General features: G+C 44.4%; 1 protein-coding gene across 1 annotated transcript; it reads right to left on the bottom strand.

Annotated features, from left to right (window-relative positions):
- Nucleotides 1-12,220: 12,220 nt before the first annotated feature.
- Nucleotides 12,221-16,226, bottom strand: CDKN1C (cyclin dependent kinase inhibitor 1C). Its single transcript, XM_030201122.1, has 3 exons — nucleotides 15,607-16,226; nucleotides 14,049-14,166; nucleotides 12,221-12,857 (listed from the first exon to the last, which is right to left on the bottom strand). The coding sequence occupies exons 1-2, from the start codon at nucleotides 16,082-16,084 to the stop codon at nucleotides 14,054-14,056; spliced, it is 591 nt and encodes a 196-aa protein (XP_030056982.1). The 5' UTR covers nucleotides 16,085-16,226; the 3' UTR covers nucleotides 12,221-12,857; nucleotides 14,049-14,053.
- Between the last annotated feature and the right edge of the window lie 242 nt (nucleotides 16,227-16,468).

Here is a 16,468-nt window from a genome sequence, read left to right as displayed (position 1 = left end):
GATGCAAAAACTGTGAAGTGACTTTACAGTTAATATCTTTTAAAAATATGAATGACAGCAGAGTTTACCGTCTAAAACATTTCAGTAATTACAATAGTGATCATGCAGTGTATATAATTTTGTGCTCTTGTGGTAAATTATATGTCAGAAAGACTACGAGGAGAAAGTCCAAAGAGAATCCATGTATGTGGAGAACTCAAATGATCTCACGGAGGATCTCAAGAGGAGAGAAAAGTGGGAACTGAGGCCACAGGTTCCAGAGACTGGAGCACACAATGTCTTGAAATAAAACAAGGTTTATTTAAAAATCACAAAATACTCAACACAACATTGTGTTTCAGCCTGAGGGCCTGCATCAGGAGACTTAAACAATATATATATATATATAAATAGTAATGCATCAGAAGTCTGAGATGATATACAAAATATGTAATGCAACAGGACTTGTGTAATTTATAAGAAAAATGATACAATGGGCAGTTAAAAGCTATATCTGAATATAAAATGTGAAAATCATAAATGGAAGAGATACATATATAAGTTATAATACATCAAAAGTCGGAAACAATATATACAGTGGGGGAAATAAGTATTTGATCCCTTGCTGATTTTGTAAGTTTGCCCACTGACAAAGACATGAGCAGCCCATAATTGAAGGGTAGGTTATTGGTAACAGTGAGAGATAGCACATCACAAATTAAATCCGGAAAATCACATTGTGGAAAGTATATGAATTTATTTGCATTCTGCAGAGGGAAATAAGTATTTGATCCCCCACCAACCAGTAAGAGATCTGGCCCCTACAGACCAGGTAGATGCTCCAAATAAACTCGTTACCTGCATGACAGACAGCTGTCGGCAATGGTCACCTGTATGAAAGACACCTGTCCACAGACTCAGTGAATCAGTCAGACTCTAACCTCTACAAAATGGCCAAGAGCAAGGAGCTGTCTAAGGATGTCAGGGACAAGATCATACACCTGCACAAGGCTGGAATGGGCTACAAAACCATCAGTAAGACGCTGGGCGAGAAGGAGACAACTGTTGGTGCCATAGTAAGAAAATGGAAGAAGTACAAAATGACTGTCAATCGACAAAGATCTGGGGCTCCACGCAAAATCTCACCTCGTGGGGTATCCTTGATCATGAGGAAGGTTAGAAATCAGCCTACAACTACAAGGGGGGAACTTGTCAATGATCTCAAGGCAGCTGGGACCACTGTCACCACGAAAACCATTGGTAACACATTACGACATAACGGATTGCAATCCTGCAGTGCCCGCAAGGTCCCCCTGCTCCGGAAGGCACATGTGACGGCCCGTCTGAAGTTTGCCAGTGAACACCTGGATGATGCCGAGAGTGATTGGGAGAAGGTGCTGTGGTCAGATGAGACAAAAATTGAGCTCTTTGGCATGAACTCAACTCGCCGTGTTTGGAGGAAGAGAAATGCTGCCTATGACCCAAAGAACACCGTCCCCACTGTCAAGCATGGAGGTGGAAATGTTATGTTTTGGGGGTGTTTCTCTGCTAAGGGCACAGGACTACTTCACCGCATCAATGGGAGAATGGATGGGGCCATGTACCGTACAATTCTGAGTGACAACCTCCTTCCCTCCGCCAGGGCCTTAAAAATGGGTCGTGGCTGGGTCTTCCAGCACGACAATGACCCAAAACATACAGCCAAGGCAACAAAGGAGTGGCTCAGGAAGAAGCACATTAGGGTCATGGAGTGGCCTAGCCAGTCACCAGACCTTAATCCCATTGAAAACTTATGGAGGGAGCTGAAGCTGCGAGTTGCCAAGCGACAGCCCAGAACTCTTAATGATTTAGAGATGATCTGCAAAGAGGAGTGGACCAAAATTCCTCCTGACATGTGTGCAAACCTCATCATCAACTACAGAAGACGTCTGACCGCTGTGCTTGCCAACAAGGGTTTTGCCACCAAGTATTAGGTCTTGTTTGCCAGAGGGATTAAATACTTATTTCCCTCTGCAGAATGCAAATAAATTCATATACTTTCCACAATGTGATTTTCCGGATTTAATTTGTGATGTGCTATCTCTCACTGTTACCAATAACCTACCCTTCAATTATGGGCTGCTCATGTCTTTGTCAGTGGGCAAACTTACAAAATCAGCAAGGGATCAAATACTTATTTCCCCCACTGTATGATACAAAATACAACAGGTGTAATTTATGAGAAGATGATACAATGTGCAGTTAAAAACTATATCTGAATATAAAATGTGAAGATCATAAATGAAAGAAATGCTATGTACTGTGCATTTAAGTATGACCTAAATCTGTATATAGTTAATTAAAGAAGTGAAAAGATGATATGTATGTAAAGCAAAAGTAGGGAAATATATTACTGACCTGTAAACAACTTCAAAACAAAATCATCAAAAAACGCAGGACATAGAAACGAAACAGATAGCAAGAAAAAACAAGACCAATGTCCAAACTGATGAAATGTGTGATAGTGACCAAAGTGCCGTAAGCCGGATTGGAAATGTAAGAACGGTGTCATATGAACAGGAGAAAACCGCATATGAATACTACTACTACTACTACTATTTAGCATTTCTATAGCGCTACAAGGCGTATGCAGCGCTGCACAAACATAGAAGAAAGACAGTCCCTGCTCAAAGAGCTTACAATCTAATAGACAAAAAAATAAATAAAGTAAGCAAATCAAATCAATTAATGTGAACGGGAAGGAAGAGAGGAGGGTAGGTGGAGGCGAGTGGTTACAAGTGGTTACGAGTCAAAAGCAATGTTAAAGAGGTGGGCTTTCAGTCTAGATTGAAAGGTGGCCAAGCATGGGGCAAGACGTAGGGGCTCAGGAAGTTTATTCCAGGCGTAGGGTGCAGCGAGACAGAAGGCGCGAAGTCTGGAGTTGGCAGTAGTGGAGAAGGGAACAGATAAGAAGGATTTATCCATGGAGCGGAGTGCACGGGAAGGGGTGTAGGGAAGGACGAGTGTGGAGAGATACTGGGGAGCAGCAGAGTGAGTACATTTATAGGTTAGTAGAAGTTTGAACAGGATGCGAAAACGGATAGGGAGCCAGTGAAGGGTCTTGAGGAGAGGGGTAGTATGAGTAAAGCGACCGTGGCGGAAGACGAGACGGGCAGCAGAGTTTTGAACCGACTGGAGAGGGGAGAGGTGACTAAGTGGGAGGCCAGCAAGAAGCAGATTGCAGTAGTCTAAACGAGAGGTGACAAGGGTGTGGATGAGGGTTTTGGTAGAGTGCTCGGAAAGAAAGGGGCGGATTTTATGGATGTTGTAAAGAAAGAAACGACAGGTCTTGGCAATCTGCTGGATATGAGCAGAGAAGGAGAGAGAAGAGTCAAAGATGACCCCAAGGTTTCGAGCTGAGGAGACAGGGAGAATGAGAGAGCCATCAACAGAAATAGAAAACGGGGGGAGCGGGGAGGTGGGTTTGGGGGGGAAAATGAGAAGCTCGGTTTTGGTCATATTTAATTTCAGGTGGCGTTGAGACTTCCAGACAGCAATGTCAGACAAGCACGCTGAAACTTTAGTTTGGATGCAAGGTGAGATATCAGGGGTAGAAAGGTAGATTTGGGAGTCATCAGCATAGAGATGGTAGGAAAAGCCATGGGATGAGATTAATGAACCAAGGGAAGAAGTGTAGATAGAAAAGAGGAGGGGACCAAGTACAGAACCCTGAGGTACGCCGACAGGCAGAGGGATAGAAGTAGAAGAGGATCCACCAGAGTGAACACTAAAGGTGCGGAGGGAGAGGTAGGAAGAGAACCAGGAAAGGACAGAGCCCTGGAATCCAAGTGAGGACAGGGTATCGAGAAGTATGCTGTGATCGACAGTGTCAAAAGCAGCGGAAAGATCAAGAAGAATGAGGATGGAATATTGACCTCTGGATTTAGCCAGTAATAGGTCATTGGAGACTTTAGTAAGCGCAGTTTCGGTTGAGTGGAGAGGGCGAAAACCAGATTGTAGTGGGTCAAGAATAGCATGTGAGGACAGAAAATCAAGGCAGCGGCGGTGAACAGCACGCTCAAGTAATTTGGAGAGAAAAGGAAGGAGGGAGATGGGTCGGTAATTAGAGGGACAAGTAGGGTCGAGTGAAGGCTTCTTAAGGAGAGGTGTGACCACAGCATGTTTAAAGGCAGCAGGGACAGTCGCAGTGGAAAGTGAGAGGTTGAGAATGTGACAGATAAAAGGAATAAGAGAGGAGAGATGGCATTAAGAAGGTGGGTGGGAATGGGATCAGAGGAACAGGTGGTACATTTTGAGGAAGAAAGGAGAAGTGTAGTTTCCTCAATAGTAACTTCAGGAAAGGAGGAAAAGGAATGAGGGGAAGGAGAGAGAGGGGAACGGACTAGTGGAGGGAGAGGTGGTGAGGTAGAGAAAGAAGGTTTATCTTTTGAACCTTGTTGTGAAAGAATTCAGCAAGGGTCTGAGGAGATAATGAAGGGGGAGTTGGGGGAGGGGGCACCTTGAAGAGCGAGTTCAATGTGGTGAAGAGAAGTCGAGGATTAGAGCCAAGAGAGTTGGTCAGTTGGATATAATAATCCTGTTTGGCACGTAAAAGAGCAGATTGGAAGGAGGTCAGCATGAATACCAATCGAAACTGGTAAAAAACAAACAAAAAAGATTACGAGGTGCTTTAAAATAAGGCTCAATGAACATCGGAGTAATATGAAAAGATACTGGAGTGAAGCACCGTTAGTCAACCACTGGATCGAGTATAATCATAAGTTTGAGCAACTAAAATGTTTTATTATTGATCTTGTTAAACCCAATGTGAGAGGTGGCGTCCAAGTGAAATTGCTTTTGCAATATGAACAGACATGGATATATCGTTTAAATATTTTGGAACCTAATGATCTAAACAGCAATATTGAATGGTGTGCATTTTTCAATTAACCACTTAACTGTTGTCCCATATAATCTCTAAAGGGAGCATCAACCAATGATTTTGCATTCTTGAGAATGACTGTTGAAGATTGATAATGGATTAATTGATGCTGTGATTTAAACAATGTCATTCTAAACTTGAAGCAAGGCTTTTTTTGAATAATATTTAATATACCAGATAGTTCTTGTTCTATATAAGATCATACGGTTTTCCTAGTAATGTAGGTCTTTTTTAAGGATGGCAGTTGTAAGATAATTTATATGAAGTCTGTATAACAATAATGAATGTATGAATATTTCAGTTAATTATTCAATTTATACCGGTAGCATCACTTAATGCAGAATAACAACTAATGATCCTGCAATTAAAAAGTGCCTATCCATGATTCATCACAGCTTTATTGATCATGTGATATAAATAGTCACACCCAGGGGCGTAGCCAGACAGCAGATTTTGGGTGGGCCTAGTCAAGAAGTGGGTGGGCACCAAGTGTTCTCCTCCCCCCCCCCCCCCCCCCCCCCCCCCAATGCGATGAGGCCAGTATCAGCAGCTTAGGAAGCTTAGACTGCTGAAGTGGAGAGAAGTGTTTTCAGCACCATCAGGGGGAGGTCTTCAGCTGGTGTAGCTTGGGATCCCCACTAGCTAGCACTAAATATGTGCTGCTGTTGGGTGGGCCTGAGCCCTAAGTGGATGGGCCCCGGCCCACCCAGGCCCACCTGTGGCTACGCCACTGGTCACACCATTTTGTACTTGACTCTGAACATTTTCAACAACAGGCCAGTAGCAAGATGGATTGTGAGTTTGAACTGCTTATCCTATATAATAACTAGTAAAAAAGGCCCGTTTCTGATACAAATGAAACGGGCGCTAGCAAGGTTTTCCTCGGAGTGTGTATGTTTGAGAGAGTGTGTGTGTGAGAGAGAGAAAGAGTGAATGTGCAAGTGTGTGACAGAGAGAGAGTGAGACTGGGTGCGAATGTGTCTGTGTGAGAGAGAGAGAGAGTGTGTGTGAGCATGTGTGCCAGGGGCCCCTCCCTCCGAGTTCCAGGGTCCCCCCTCCCTCCCGCCCTCTGAGTTCCAGGGTCTTCCCCTCCCTCCCTCCCTGCCTCCGAGTTCCAGGGTCGTCCCCTCCCTGCCTCCCTCCGAGTTTCAGGGTCCCCTCCCTCCCCTGCATTATGCTCTCTCCCCTGCATTCATCCATATGCAGGCAACGTCCTCTGTGCCCTGCCCTCTCCATCCATTCATGTGCAGCATCTCTCCCCTGCCCCCTCCACCTCCCTCTGAGTTTCAGGCCCCCTCCCACCTCTTGAGTTCCAGTGTCCCCCTCCCTCCCTCCCTCCCATTTCCAGGGTCCCCCTCCCTCTGTCCCTCCCTCCCAGTTCCAGGGTCCCATGGAACTGGGAGGGAGGGGGGACGGAGAACGTTGGAGGAGTGATGTCAGCAGGTGGTTACAATCCCAGTGACACACATTGGAACGTTGGAGGACAACGTTGGAGGAGTGATGTTAGCAGGTGGTTACGATCCCAGTGAGACACATTGGAATGTTGGAGGAGCAAATTATTATATTAGACTAGTAAAAAAGGCCCGTTTCTGACACAAATGAAACGGGCGCTAGCAAGGTTTTCCTCGGCGTGTGTATGTTTGAGAGAGTGTGTGTGAGAGTGACTGTGTGAGAGAGAGAGTGTGAATGTGCGAGTGCGTGTGTGAGACAGAGAGAGAGTGAGACTGGGTGCGAGTGTGTCTGTGAGAGAGAGAGTGTGTGAGCATGAGAGTGTGTGCCAAGGCTCCCCCTCCCTCCCAGTTCCAGTGTCCCTCCTGCCCTCCGAGTTCCAGGGTTGTCCCTCCTCCCTCCGAGTTCCAGGGTCGTCCCCTCCCTCCCTCCCTGCCTCCGAGTTCCAGGGTCGTCCCCTCCCTGCCTCCCTCCGAGTTTCAGGGTCCCCTCCCTCCCCTGCATTATGCTCTCTCCCCTGCATTCATCCATATGCAGGCAACGTCCTCTGTGCCCTGACCCCTCCATCCATCCATGTGCAGCATCTCTCCCCTTCCCCCTCCACCTCCCTCCGAGTTCCAGGCCCCCCTCCCTCCCTCCCATTTCCAGGGTTCCCCCTCCCTCTGTCCCTCCGTCCCTCCCTCCCAGTTCCAGGGTCCCATGGAACTGGGAGGGAGGGGGGACGGAGAACGTTGGAGGAGTGACGTCAGCAGGTGGTTATGATCCCAGTGAGACACATTGGAATGTTGGAGGAGAACACTGGAGGAGTGATGTCAGCAGGTGGTTACGATCCCAGTGAGACACATTGGAATGTTGGAGGAGCAAATTATTATATTAGATTCTCACATCCAACGTTCTATCTTGCTGCCTGTGTCCGTGGTTTTCTTTGAAGTTGGTCTGCTAGGCTCCATAGATCAGGCTGACGTCACGTAGAACGCCAGAGTCAGAGGAGGAGGGGCAAAAGGGGCAGGGCACAGCGGCGGAGGCGGAGCTTGAAAGAAACAGAAGCGTTGAGGGGCGTAGTAGCCGACAGCGTTGTGACCAATGGCAGAGTCCTCCTTGGGTGTCAGCGGAGGGGGCAGAGCCATGGAGAGCATGCTGCTGTGCTGAGCCGGCATGCTTGCGCGTTCCTGCGCTGGGCGTGGGGGAGGGGGACCTCAGGAGTCGGAGCAGTGCACCTCAGGAGTCGGAGCGGCGCAAAAGAGGAGGAAAGCAGGTGACAGCCGCGGCTGCCCTCCGGGCCCCATGGGAGAGTATGTGGGCAGCCGCAACGACTCCTTGGGAGGGAGCTTGAAACTCAGAGGGAGGGAGGGAGGGAACTTGAAACTCGGAGGGAGGGACCCTGAAAGTCTTAGGGAGGGAGGGACCCTGAAACTCAGGGGGAGGGATCCTGAAATTCGGAGGGAGAGGGACCCTGAGGGAGGAAGGGACCCTGAGAGAAGGAGGGAGGGAGGGGATGACCCTGAAAGTTGGAGGGAGGGAGGGAGGAAGGGAAGGACCCTGAAAGTCGGAGGGAGGGGGGAATGATCCTGGAACTGGGAGGAAGGGAGGGGGAGGGGAGAGAAAGAATGGAGGGGGGAGGGGGAAGGAATGGGGGAGGGAGGGGGAGGGTGGCCCCTGGCACACACTCTCATTCTCACACACACACACTCTCTCTCTCATAGACACACTCACACCCAGTCTCACTCTCTCTCTGTCACACACACACTCGCACATTCACTCTCTCTCTCTCTCTCTGTCTCTCTCTCTCTCTCACACACAGTCACTCTCACACAAACTCTCTCAAACATACACACTCCGAGGAAAACCTTGCTAGCGCCCGTTTCATTTGTGTCAGAAACGGGCCTTTTTTACTAGTAATATATAACATAAGGTATTTTTCTAATGATTTCAAAATAATTGATGTGATACCATATTAACAGCAAGTTGATTTGGGTGTTTGAAATATGATGCTATGTTAAAGTCAGTTTTTCTGCTTTGCCCTTTTAATGTTTTCAAATTATATATGGTACATAGGTCATCATTTAAATATATGAGACCAGCCTTTCAAAATTCAGATGTCGATGCACAACCCCTGAGGAAGCCATTTGAATGAAATGGGTCTGGTTGCTGTCAGGTGTCAGTTAAGTGTTTGACTTCCTTTTTGTTTCATAAATGCTATGATCAAAATGTCATGAAACAAGAACTTAATTTAATTATTGCTGTGCTGCAAAATTGGGAACTGTTGTGTGAACAGAAATTTGAGTGTGAATAGAAATTTGAAAAATCTAAAAAAAATTTAATATAAGAGGATATAATAAAGTAATAAAAGAAGTAATAAAGAAATAAATGGCATTTCAATACCATGAGGTTTTTTTAGACCCCAGGAGAAGATGCTGAGTGGGTGTTTTGAGATCTTTTTCCTTGTGTTTTATTTTTTAATAGTGACCATATATATTTGGATGTTATCACTGGATTCTTCACTAATTGACAGTTGTTGGAAGATATTTAGAGTTTCAGTTTGTTTTCTCTTGATTATTGTTACTGAGTAGTTAGGATTGAACATTTACACCAGCCATTGACAGACATAAATGCTCATGCCTAAAGTTAGATGCAAAAATGATTTATGATAGTATTTTATAAAGACAGGAACATTATAGTATGGTATTTTATGTATATTATTTAAGAGTGAAGTTACAGGGACAGTTTTTTGCACACAGTAGTGGGAGGAGATTTTTTTTGAGAACAGTCTTTTCTCCTTATGTGGAGTTTTTCATGGTGCTGTTTTTCCTCTTCCTACTTGACAATAAGTAGAGGAGTGTGGTAGACAATAAGAAACCAATGATAATACTTGGGACTTCCAAATGAAGCAACACTATTAAGCACCATTGGTGATCGGGTGCTGCTGGGAGCTTTGAGGCAAAAACCTGCCTTTGTAGAATTTGCACTTAGGGCTAGATTCTATATATGGTGCCTGAAAAATCCATGAGTGAAAAAAAGTACACCTAATTTTTATAGCATTGGCTTAAATTTCCACGCAGTATATAGAATATGCTGAGCGACTCTCCATGTGACCAAATTTGGTCGCATCCATTTAGGTCATGTTTTGCTTGGTGTAAATCCTGATGCCTAAAGTAGGCACAGAGCAGGTGTATTCTATAATAATGCGCATAGAATTTAGAAATGCCCAAGAACCGCCCATGGCCATGCCACTTTTTCAACTAAGTGACTTAGCAAGTTGTGTGCATAAATTTAATTGCTAATTTTTCTTACCAAAATCTGGAACTCATTACCCAAGTTTATCAGACACAGTTGATTATATGTCGTTTAGAAGTTTATTTAAAACCCACTTCTTTAGATCTGTGTTCAGTTAATATGAAAAGAATTTTTTTAAATAGTTGTATTCTTGTATTAATATTGTCTTGTAATGCTTCTTAATTTGTTATGTAAGCTGCATTGAACCTGAGCTTTCTTGGGAAAGTGCGGGGTAGAAATGTCATAATAAACAAATAAAACCTCAATGCCAATTAGTGCTGATAATTGCATGTTAGCATCCAATTAACAGCGTAGATTAGCTAGTTAACCAATTATGTGCATTGTTATAGAATACACTTCAATTTCTGCATGGAAATTGAGGTGCCAGGGTTAGTGCACATCACCCTAGTGTCTTTGGGTGCCCTTTACTGAATTTAGCCCATAAGGGGTAATTCTGAAAAGGTTGCCAAAATTTAGGTGCTGGGGTGCTGAATGCTAAGCATGAATTCTATACTGGCAATAACATTGGCATTCGCAAATACCATTCACCACATCAACTCACCATACTTCCAAGAATAATTTACACTACCATTCAATACCAAATTGGCAAGACATTGGCCACACCTTTATTAATTAACAACTTACAATTTAAACTTTAACACACAACTTATCATAAAACTTCCCACACCCCTACAGATAGACGTAACGCACTAGCTGCACCAATTACTTCCCATCTGTAAATAACTTCCTCATCACCCCACCATGACCCCATGGTGGGGTGTCCCATCTTGTGGTGGTGATGCACACAAGACAAAATTTTGTAGGCCTCTATTGAGCTGTATGTTTGGCAATTAAGCATAAATCTTCAAAATAAAACAAAGCTTTCCTTGTTTCTAAGCTGTGACCCCCTTCTCCCTCCCTCATTCACTAAACCATCTCAAATCCAACTTGGGTGGGCAGGGTGGGACAAAATTAACCTGAACCACTACCTCTCTCTGCCCTCCCTTTTTCATCACTCGACTAAACCTTTTCTTTTTCCATCATCGCCAACCCTGCCCTCACACTTATATCCAATCCTCTTTTCCCTTACATTTCCTACCCTCAACTTCCTGTAATGAACCCTTGTGTTTTCTTTAACAGAAAGAAAAAGGTTAAATAATATAAAATTACTTCCAACGTTCCCCCACCTACCTAGTATCCTCTACTTCTCTCTCCAACTGCTCTGGTTTGCTCAGGCAATGTTATTCCCCTCACCAAAAAAGCAGGGGGATTCTTTACATGTCTTTTTTTATAGGCTCAGTAGTGCATGTAATATTCTTTGATAAGCACGGATACACCTGGAGAGTGTAGGTGTAGGTAATGTCTAAATGATAGAGAGGGACATGGTTAGTGAGAGTTGATAGGATGCTGAATGCCACACTCTCCAGCAGACACAATAGCACTTTGGTTTAAAGCAGTAGAAAGATCTCCCACAGTGTGATGCTTGGCAATCTCTTTCCTGACAGTTCTTTCCTAGACCAGGTGCACTGGAATCTGAACAAGTGAAAGGAAAGAAAGCAGTATGACTCTGCTCCCACAGCTTTCCATAACAGAAAAAAATGAAGAAATATTCACATTTCCCCACACATGGAAGAAAAAGGGAAAAAATGAAGGCCAAAATGTAACACCTGCCTGTGGATGATGCAGGGTCATGTGCTGTAGCTGGAATCTCATTTGCCTGTAAGGGCTGAAAGGTAAGGCCATGTGTTGAACAGCCCCCCCCCCCCCTCACATTTGCTCAGTGGTTGTGTTACCCCTGCAATAGTTTGTGGACAGTGCCCAGAATATGGACTTATTTATGCTTCTTGTTCACAATCTCAAAACGGTAGGGTTTTAGGCATGATGGTAGGGGGAGAGGGGCAGGGCAGGGCAATGCACTAGTTGCAGGAGGCTGTTTTGGGCATAGAAGGAAGTGACAGAGAAAGGGAAAGGAAAATGGGACTTGATATACCGCCTTTCTGAGGTTTTTGCAACTACATTCAAAGTGGTACTTATTTTGTACCAGGGGCAATGGAGGGTTAAATGACTTGAACCAGAGTCACAAGGAGCTGCAGTGGGAATCGAACTCAGTTCTCCAGGATCAAAGTCCACTGAAGGAGAACAATAAGAGAAGGAATGCTAGATGAGGTGAGGAGACAAAAGGGAATGCCTACTGCTTTTTCAAAAGGAGGAGGGGGAAGGAGCTATCCATTGGACAACCATTACAATTGGTCTGCTCAATGTAAATCAGTTGGTGACCATTTTTTCCTTATTAGAACATAAATGCTGTACCAGGTTAGACCTAAAGTCCACAGAGTCCAGTATCCTTTCTTCAAACAGTGGACAATGCGGGTCATAAGTTTACCTAATTTGGGGTTCTTTACTAAGCCACAGTAGTGATTCCCATGTACTAAATGCGACAAAGCCTATAGGAACTGAATGAGCTTCATCGTATTTGCTGTGCCGGGAAGCACTTTTGTTGTTTAGTAAAAGGAGCCCTTTATGTTTGAAAAATAATTGAATGACTTTAGAAAATACTGCAGAAATAAACAAGAACTCAAAGGGTACAAATGTTTTTTTTTTTATTTCAAATTGGTGACATTATTGTAATGGCAGTGGTAACCAAAAAAAAAAAAAATAGGCTCAAACCATTGAATCAAATTTGTCTTCAAGTAAACTAAAACAATACTTGTAACTACCCCTTGTGATCAGAAAACTTCCACAAACTATAAAAATAAAAATATGTACAAAATTTGTAAAACAGAAGCAAAATACATAGTGCCCTTTGGCTTAACCAAAAACAAACAAACAAATAAACAAACCTATTGGGTTTCACCAAAATTATCAACATTTCTCACATAAATATAAAATATAAGTTAGTATACTCTGAAAAAAATACCCTTTTGTACAAAATTTACACTTTTTTGCACAGAGTTCAGCAGAGATTAAGCATTTATTTTAATATATAAAAAGAACTTTAAAGCTTTTATACGTTTTGACCAGTGTACTCATAAGGCATATACATTTCTATATGTATAAAATAAACATTGTACATTGCACATTTGTAAATTAACACTGCTCCAGAGCCACTGGTTTGCTACATTGATGTAAAGACAGCTCATTTTTTCAATTGTTTTCTCTTCTCTTGCTTGTAGATGTTGCTGTGTTTGGACAGCACGCCTCTGTGTCTCTGTCAGTCATGTGTGTTAGTGCAAATCTGCAAATACAAAGAATACTGGTGAGTGGTTATGCCCCAGGCAGCAAAGAAAGTGAAAGAAAACCCCCTATAAGACGGGCTTTGTTAACCTCAGCTCTAGTCTCTACTCCGTGCACTTCAGCACCACAGAAGTGGGCTCGCTGAGACATCGCTTTTTTCCCCAGAAGGGCACTAGGCAAATAAGTGTGCTGCCATGCCCTTCTACACAAAACCCAATACATGAACTTAAGAGGAAGAGGAACATATCAGGATATTATGACGCTTTACCAAAGGTAAAATTGTTGTTTGCAAGCTTCCATGATGCTTTTCAAATGAGGTCACACACTATTTAAAAGCTGTCCATTCACTCCAAACATTTTTGTACAGTCTAAATTAAATTTTGAGCACTTGCACATAGACAACCCCAGGAGACAGGCACTATGCCGACTAACTGTAATTGGCACCTATATTTAGGCACCAATTATAGAATATGCTTAGTTGATATTTCAGCACCTAGAGCTAAGTGCATCCATTTACACCAATGAAAACGTGGCGTAAATCCTGGCGCGTAGGTTTAGGCGCACTGGGCTATATTCTATAACTATGTGCCTAAATTTTAAAATACCCATTTTCCTGCCCATAGCCACACCCCTTTCTGCCTGCACACCTTAGAAGTTCAGCGCACTTCGTTATAGAATACACTTAACGAGTTGTGTGTGTAAATTCTATCAATGCTAATTAGTGCTCATAATTGCTTGTTAAGTAGTGTTATCAGTGCTCATTAGCTTGGTAAGTTACACGCATTGTTACAGAATCCACTTGGATTTTGGCATGGATCTTTAGTCATGCTATATTGAATCTGGGGGTATATGGGGTAAACACATTGTAAAGGAGGTGCAGGGATCACCTCAAGATTCATTCACATTACACTGGATGTGAACTGATATGGTAGATCTTATTTCTATGACTGGTCTATGTCCCATTTCTGACCCTGCTGAAGGGTTATTGCCTGCCTCTATTCTTTAGACAAGCGGTGAAACTGAAGTCTCAGGCTTCTGAAAAGCTTGAGCCGGTACAAGTCAGGCCACTCATTCATTAGCAAACATCATCCTTTCGCTTGGGACCCCAACCACCTTGAAGCCCAAAAACAGGCAAGCAAGAGATTCAAGTCGAGGGTCTCCTGCACCACACCTCCAATAATATTGCCCTTACCAGTATCATCGCAGTCTCTTGCGGGGCGTCATTTCAGGGGAAATGGGAGATACGGAAGGCAGTCCAATACCACAAGCCGATTTCGACTCTGCTGTCCTTTTCCGCTTTGCAAAGAAATCTAAAAAGGTTAAGAAAGGAGATGTTAAATAAAGAAAGGGGGCTCCAAAGGCACTACTAGTCAACTCAGTCTAAAGTAAACCCTGCATACTCCCTATGGGTACAGGTCATGCATGAAAAACGTGTTATTATTACTAAAATGCTTATTTTTTTAAGGTGTAAAGGTGTCTTATTCTCTGCAAGTATCCCCCCCCCCCTTTTTTTCCATCCTTCACCTAATAGCTGGTTTATACTAAAGTTATTTGCATTGATTACAGCAACCCCCTAAATCAAATTAGGTGCAGGGCTGCTCATCTGCAACTCTTTACTGTAGTGAAAATCACTTTTTCCTATATTCCGTTACTGCTGGGGGGGGGGGGGGGGGGGAGGCTGGAATCATGTCACTTATTAGCCAATCAGCCCACATCATACGATAACGAATGCTTATTGTCCCATGACAAGAGCTACAGAAAGAACACACCCCTCCATGGACCTTTAGCTCCATGCAATTATGGGGTAGAGATGGGGATTTAAACGAATGAACCAAGCGGACCTCAGAGCATCTGAAGTTCTAGTTTTTACACAACACCAGAGGTCGGAGGGGAGGACTTGGTACATGCTAAGTTGTAGTCTGTCTAGCCAACCTGTGGCCAACATTTCCTTTTGCTGTGTGTCAATAAAAAGTAGGGTGCTGCGATGCTTAGACCACACGTCAAACAAACGTGTAATAAGAATTTTTAAAAAATGAATTAGAGTTCCCTTCTGTTCTATTGGTCCTGAAAAACAAACAAAACAAAAAACCTGGGTCGCTGTGGATATCGAAACGTATGCACACCACATGCACAATTAAAAGTCATTCTGCTATATTATCGGGAGACTGATCAGGTCTGCGCACAGGAAGAAAGGTAAACGAAAAAGTTTAGGAAAAGCTTTCTCCCCAGATTGCGTGTAAAGTTTGTTTACGTTGAAACCTGAGTAGCCCGAGATGAAATGTGCTGTGTAAGCACTTCCATTGTACCGCAGCCAAGCCCCAGGGGTACAAGCAGCTTCCATCACGAATCCCAGAGCCAGGAACAGCCCCTCCTCCCATTACTCCCAACAAAGCAAAGGCAAAAGTGGTTCTTCCACTCTCCGCCCCCCCCCCCATCGGATTTTACGATCAGTTGCAAGTTTTTCCCGCTCCCATTTAGGAGCTTTCATGCAATTCAGGAACCAAAAGTTTATTCCTCCTTTTCAACTCGCCCTCTTTGTGCGGGACGCAGCCACCTTTTTTAATTACGACATTCACACTCATGGATTTCAACGAAAATATTTTCTTACATATCAAATGTCCGCATCGGTAACTATTGAACGTCGCAAGATTCACCCTTTACAAACCGAGACGTGCAGACAGGCAAAATAAGATGACAAGCTATGCACCCTAGAGACGACTGCATACATGCTTTCCTGTTTACTAATTTACCTGTTATATGTGCTGAAGTGGCTGTCCTTTTCAGGGCTATTTTAGTTGTAATTCCTGAGTTCGGGTGATGCAATCGGTTCTCCTGGTTGTTTTGTTCACCCTCCTTACACCCTCTCTCCTGATGCAAGGATTCACTGGGGCTGCCATCCAGGCTCAGTCCGGGTATCATCGCCACCGGGACCCTCTTACTGCCCACGTGGAGGGTCTCCCGGTAAAAAGCGGGTACCGCCTCCCCGGGCACCGCTTCCCACTCCAGCTTTCCCCCGGCCAACGGAGTGTCCGTCTCGAAGTCGTAGTCCCACCTCTCCCGGTCCGCCTCGCTTATCTCCCACAATTTGCTCTTTAACTCCCGCCTAAGCTCTTCGTGGTCCATCCGTCCGAACAGATTCTTGCAGACGCTACTGCGAGGGTGAAGAGGGAAGGTCCGGCGAGCCAGTAGCCGCTCCCAAACGGCGTTAGACAGCTGCACGTGAGACATCCTAGAGACCGGCTGGCGGCGACAGGCTCACAGTTAATCGCGGGATCTGACCGACCGCCTTCCTCCTGCCCACTCCCGTTTAAAGCCTAGAAAGCACGTAGATCAAAATCCATTCCCACTACAGGACAACAGCGCTCTCTGAATTGCAGAATTCATACTCTTATCCTAGGCTGGTGCCCGCCTCTCGCTCAGCCCCATTGGCTTTTAAAACATCATCAACAACTGACGACTAATCTGATTAGTGCCTGAAGCTGTCCATTCTGTTTCCTTTAGTTGTTTTGTAGCAGCCGGGTAACCTGACACCGCTGCCAGACAGCCGCTCGCTGTGTACTTGCCTTTTAACATTAACTGCAGGCGCAGCTAATGTCTAAAGCACGGCCCGTC

Source organism: Microcaecilia unicolor, chromosome 4 (assembly GCF_901765095.1).
Source record: "Microcaecilia unicolor chromosome 4, aMicUni1.1, whole genome shotgun sequence".
Lineage (NCBI taxonomy): Eukaryota > Metazoa > Chordata > Amphibia > Gymnophiona > Siphonopidae > Microcaecilia > Microcaecilia unicolor.
The sequence above is the reverse complement of the archived record's forward strand: the minus strand, read 5'-3'. Positions and strand labels throughout refer to the sequence as shown.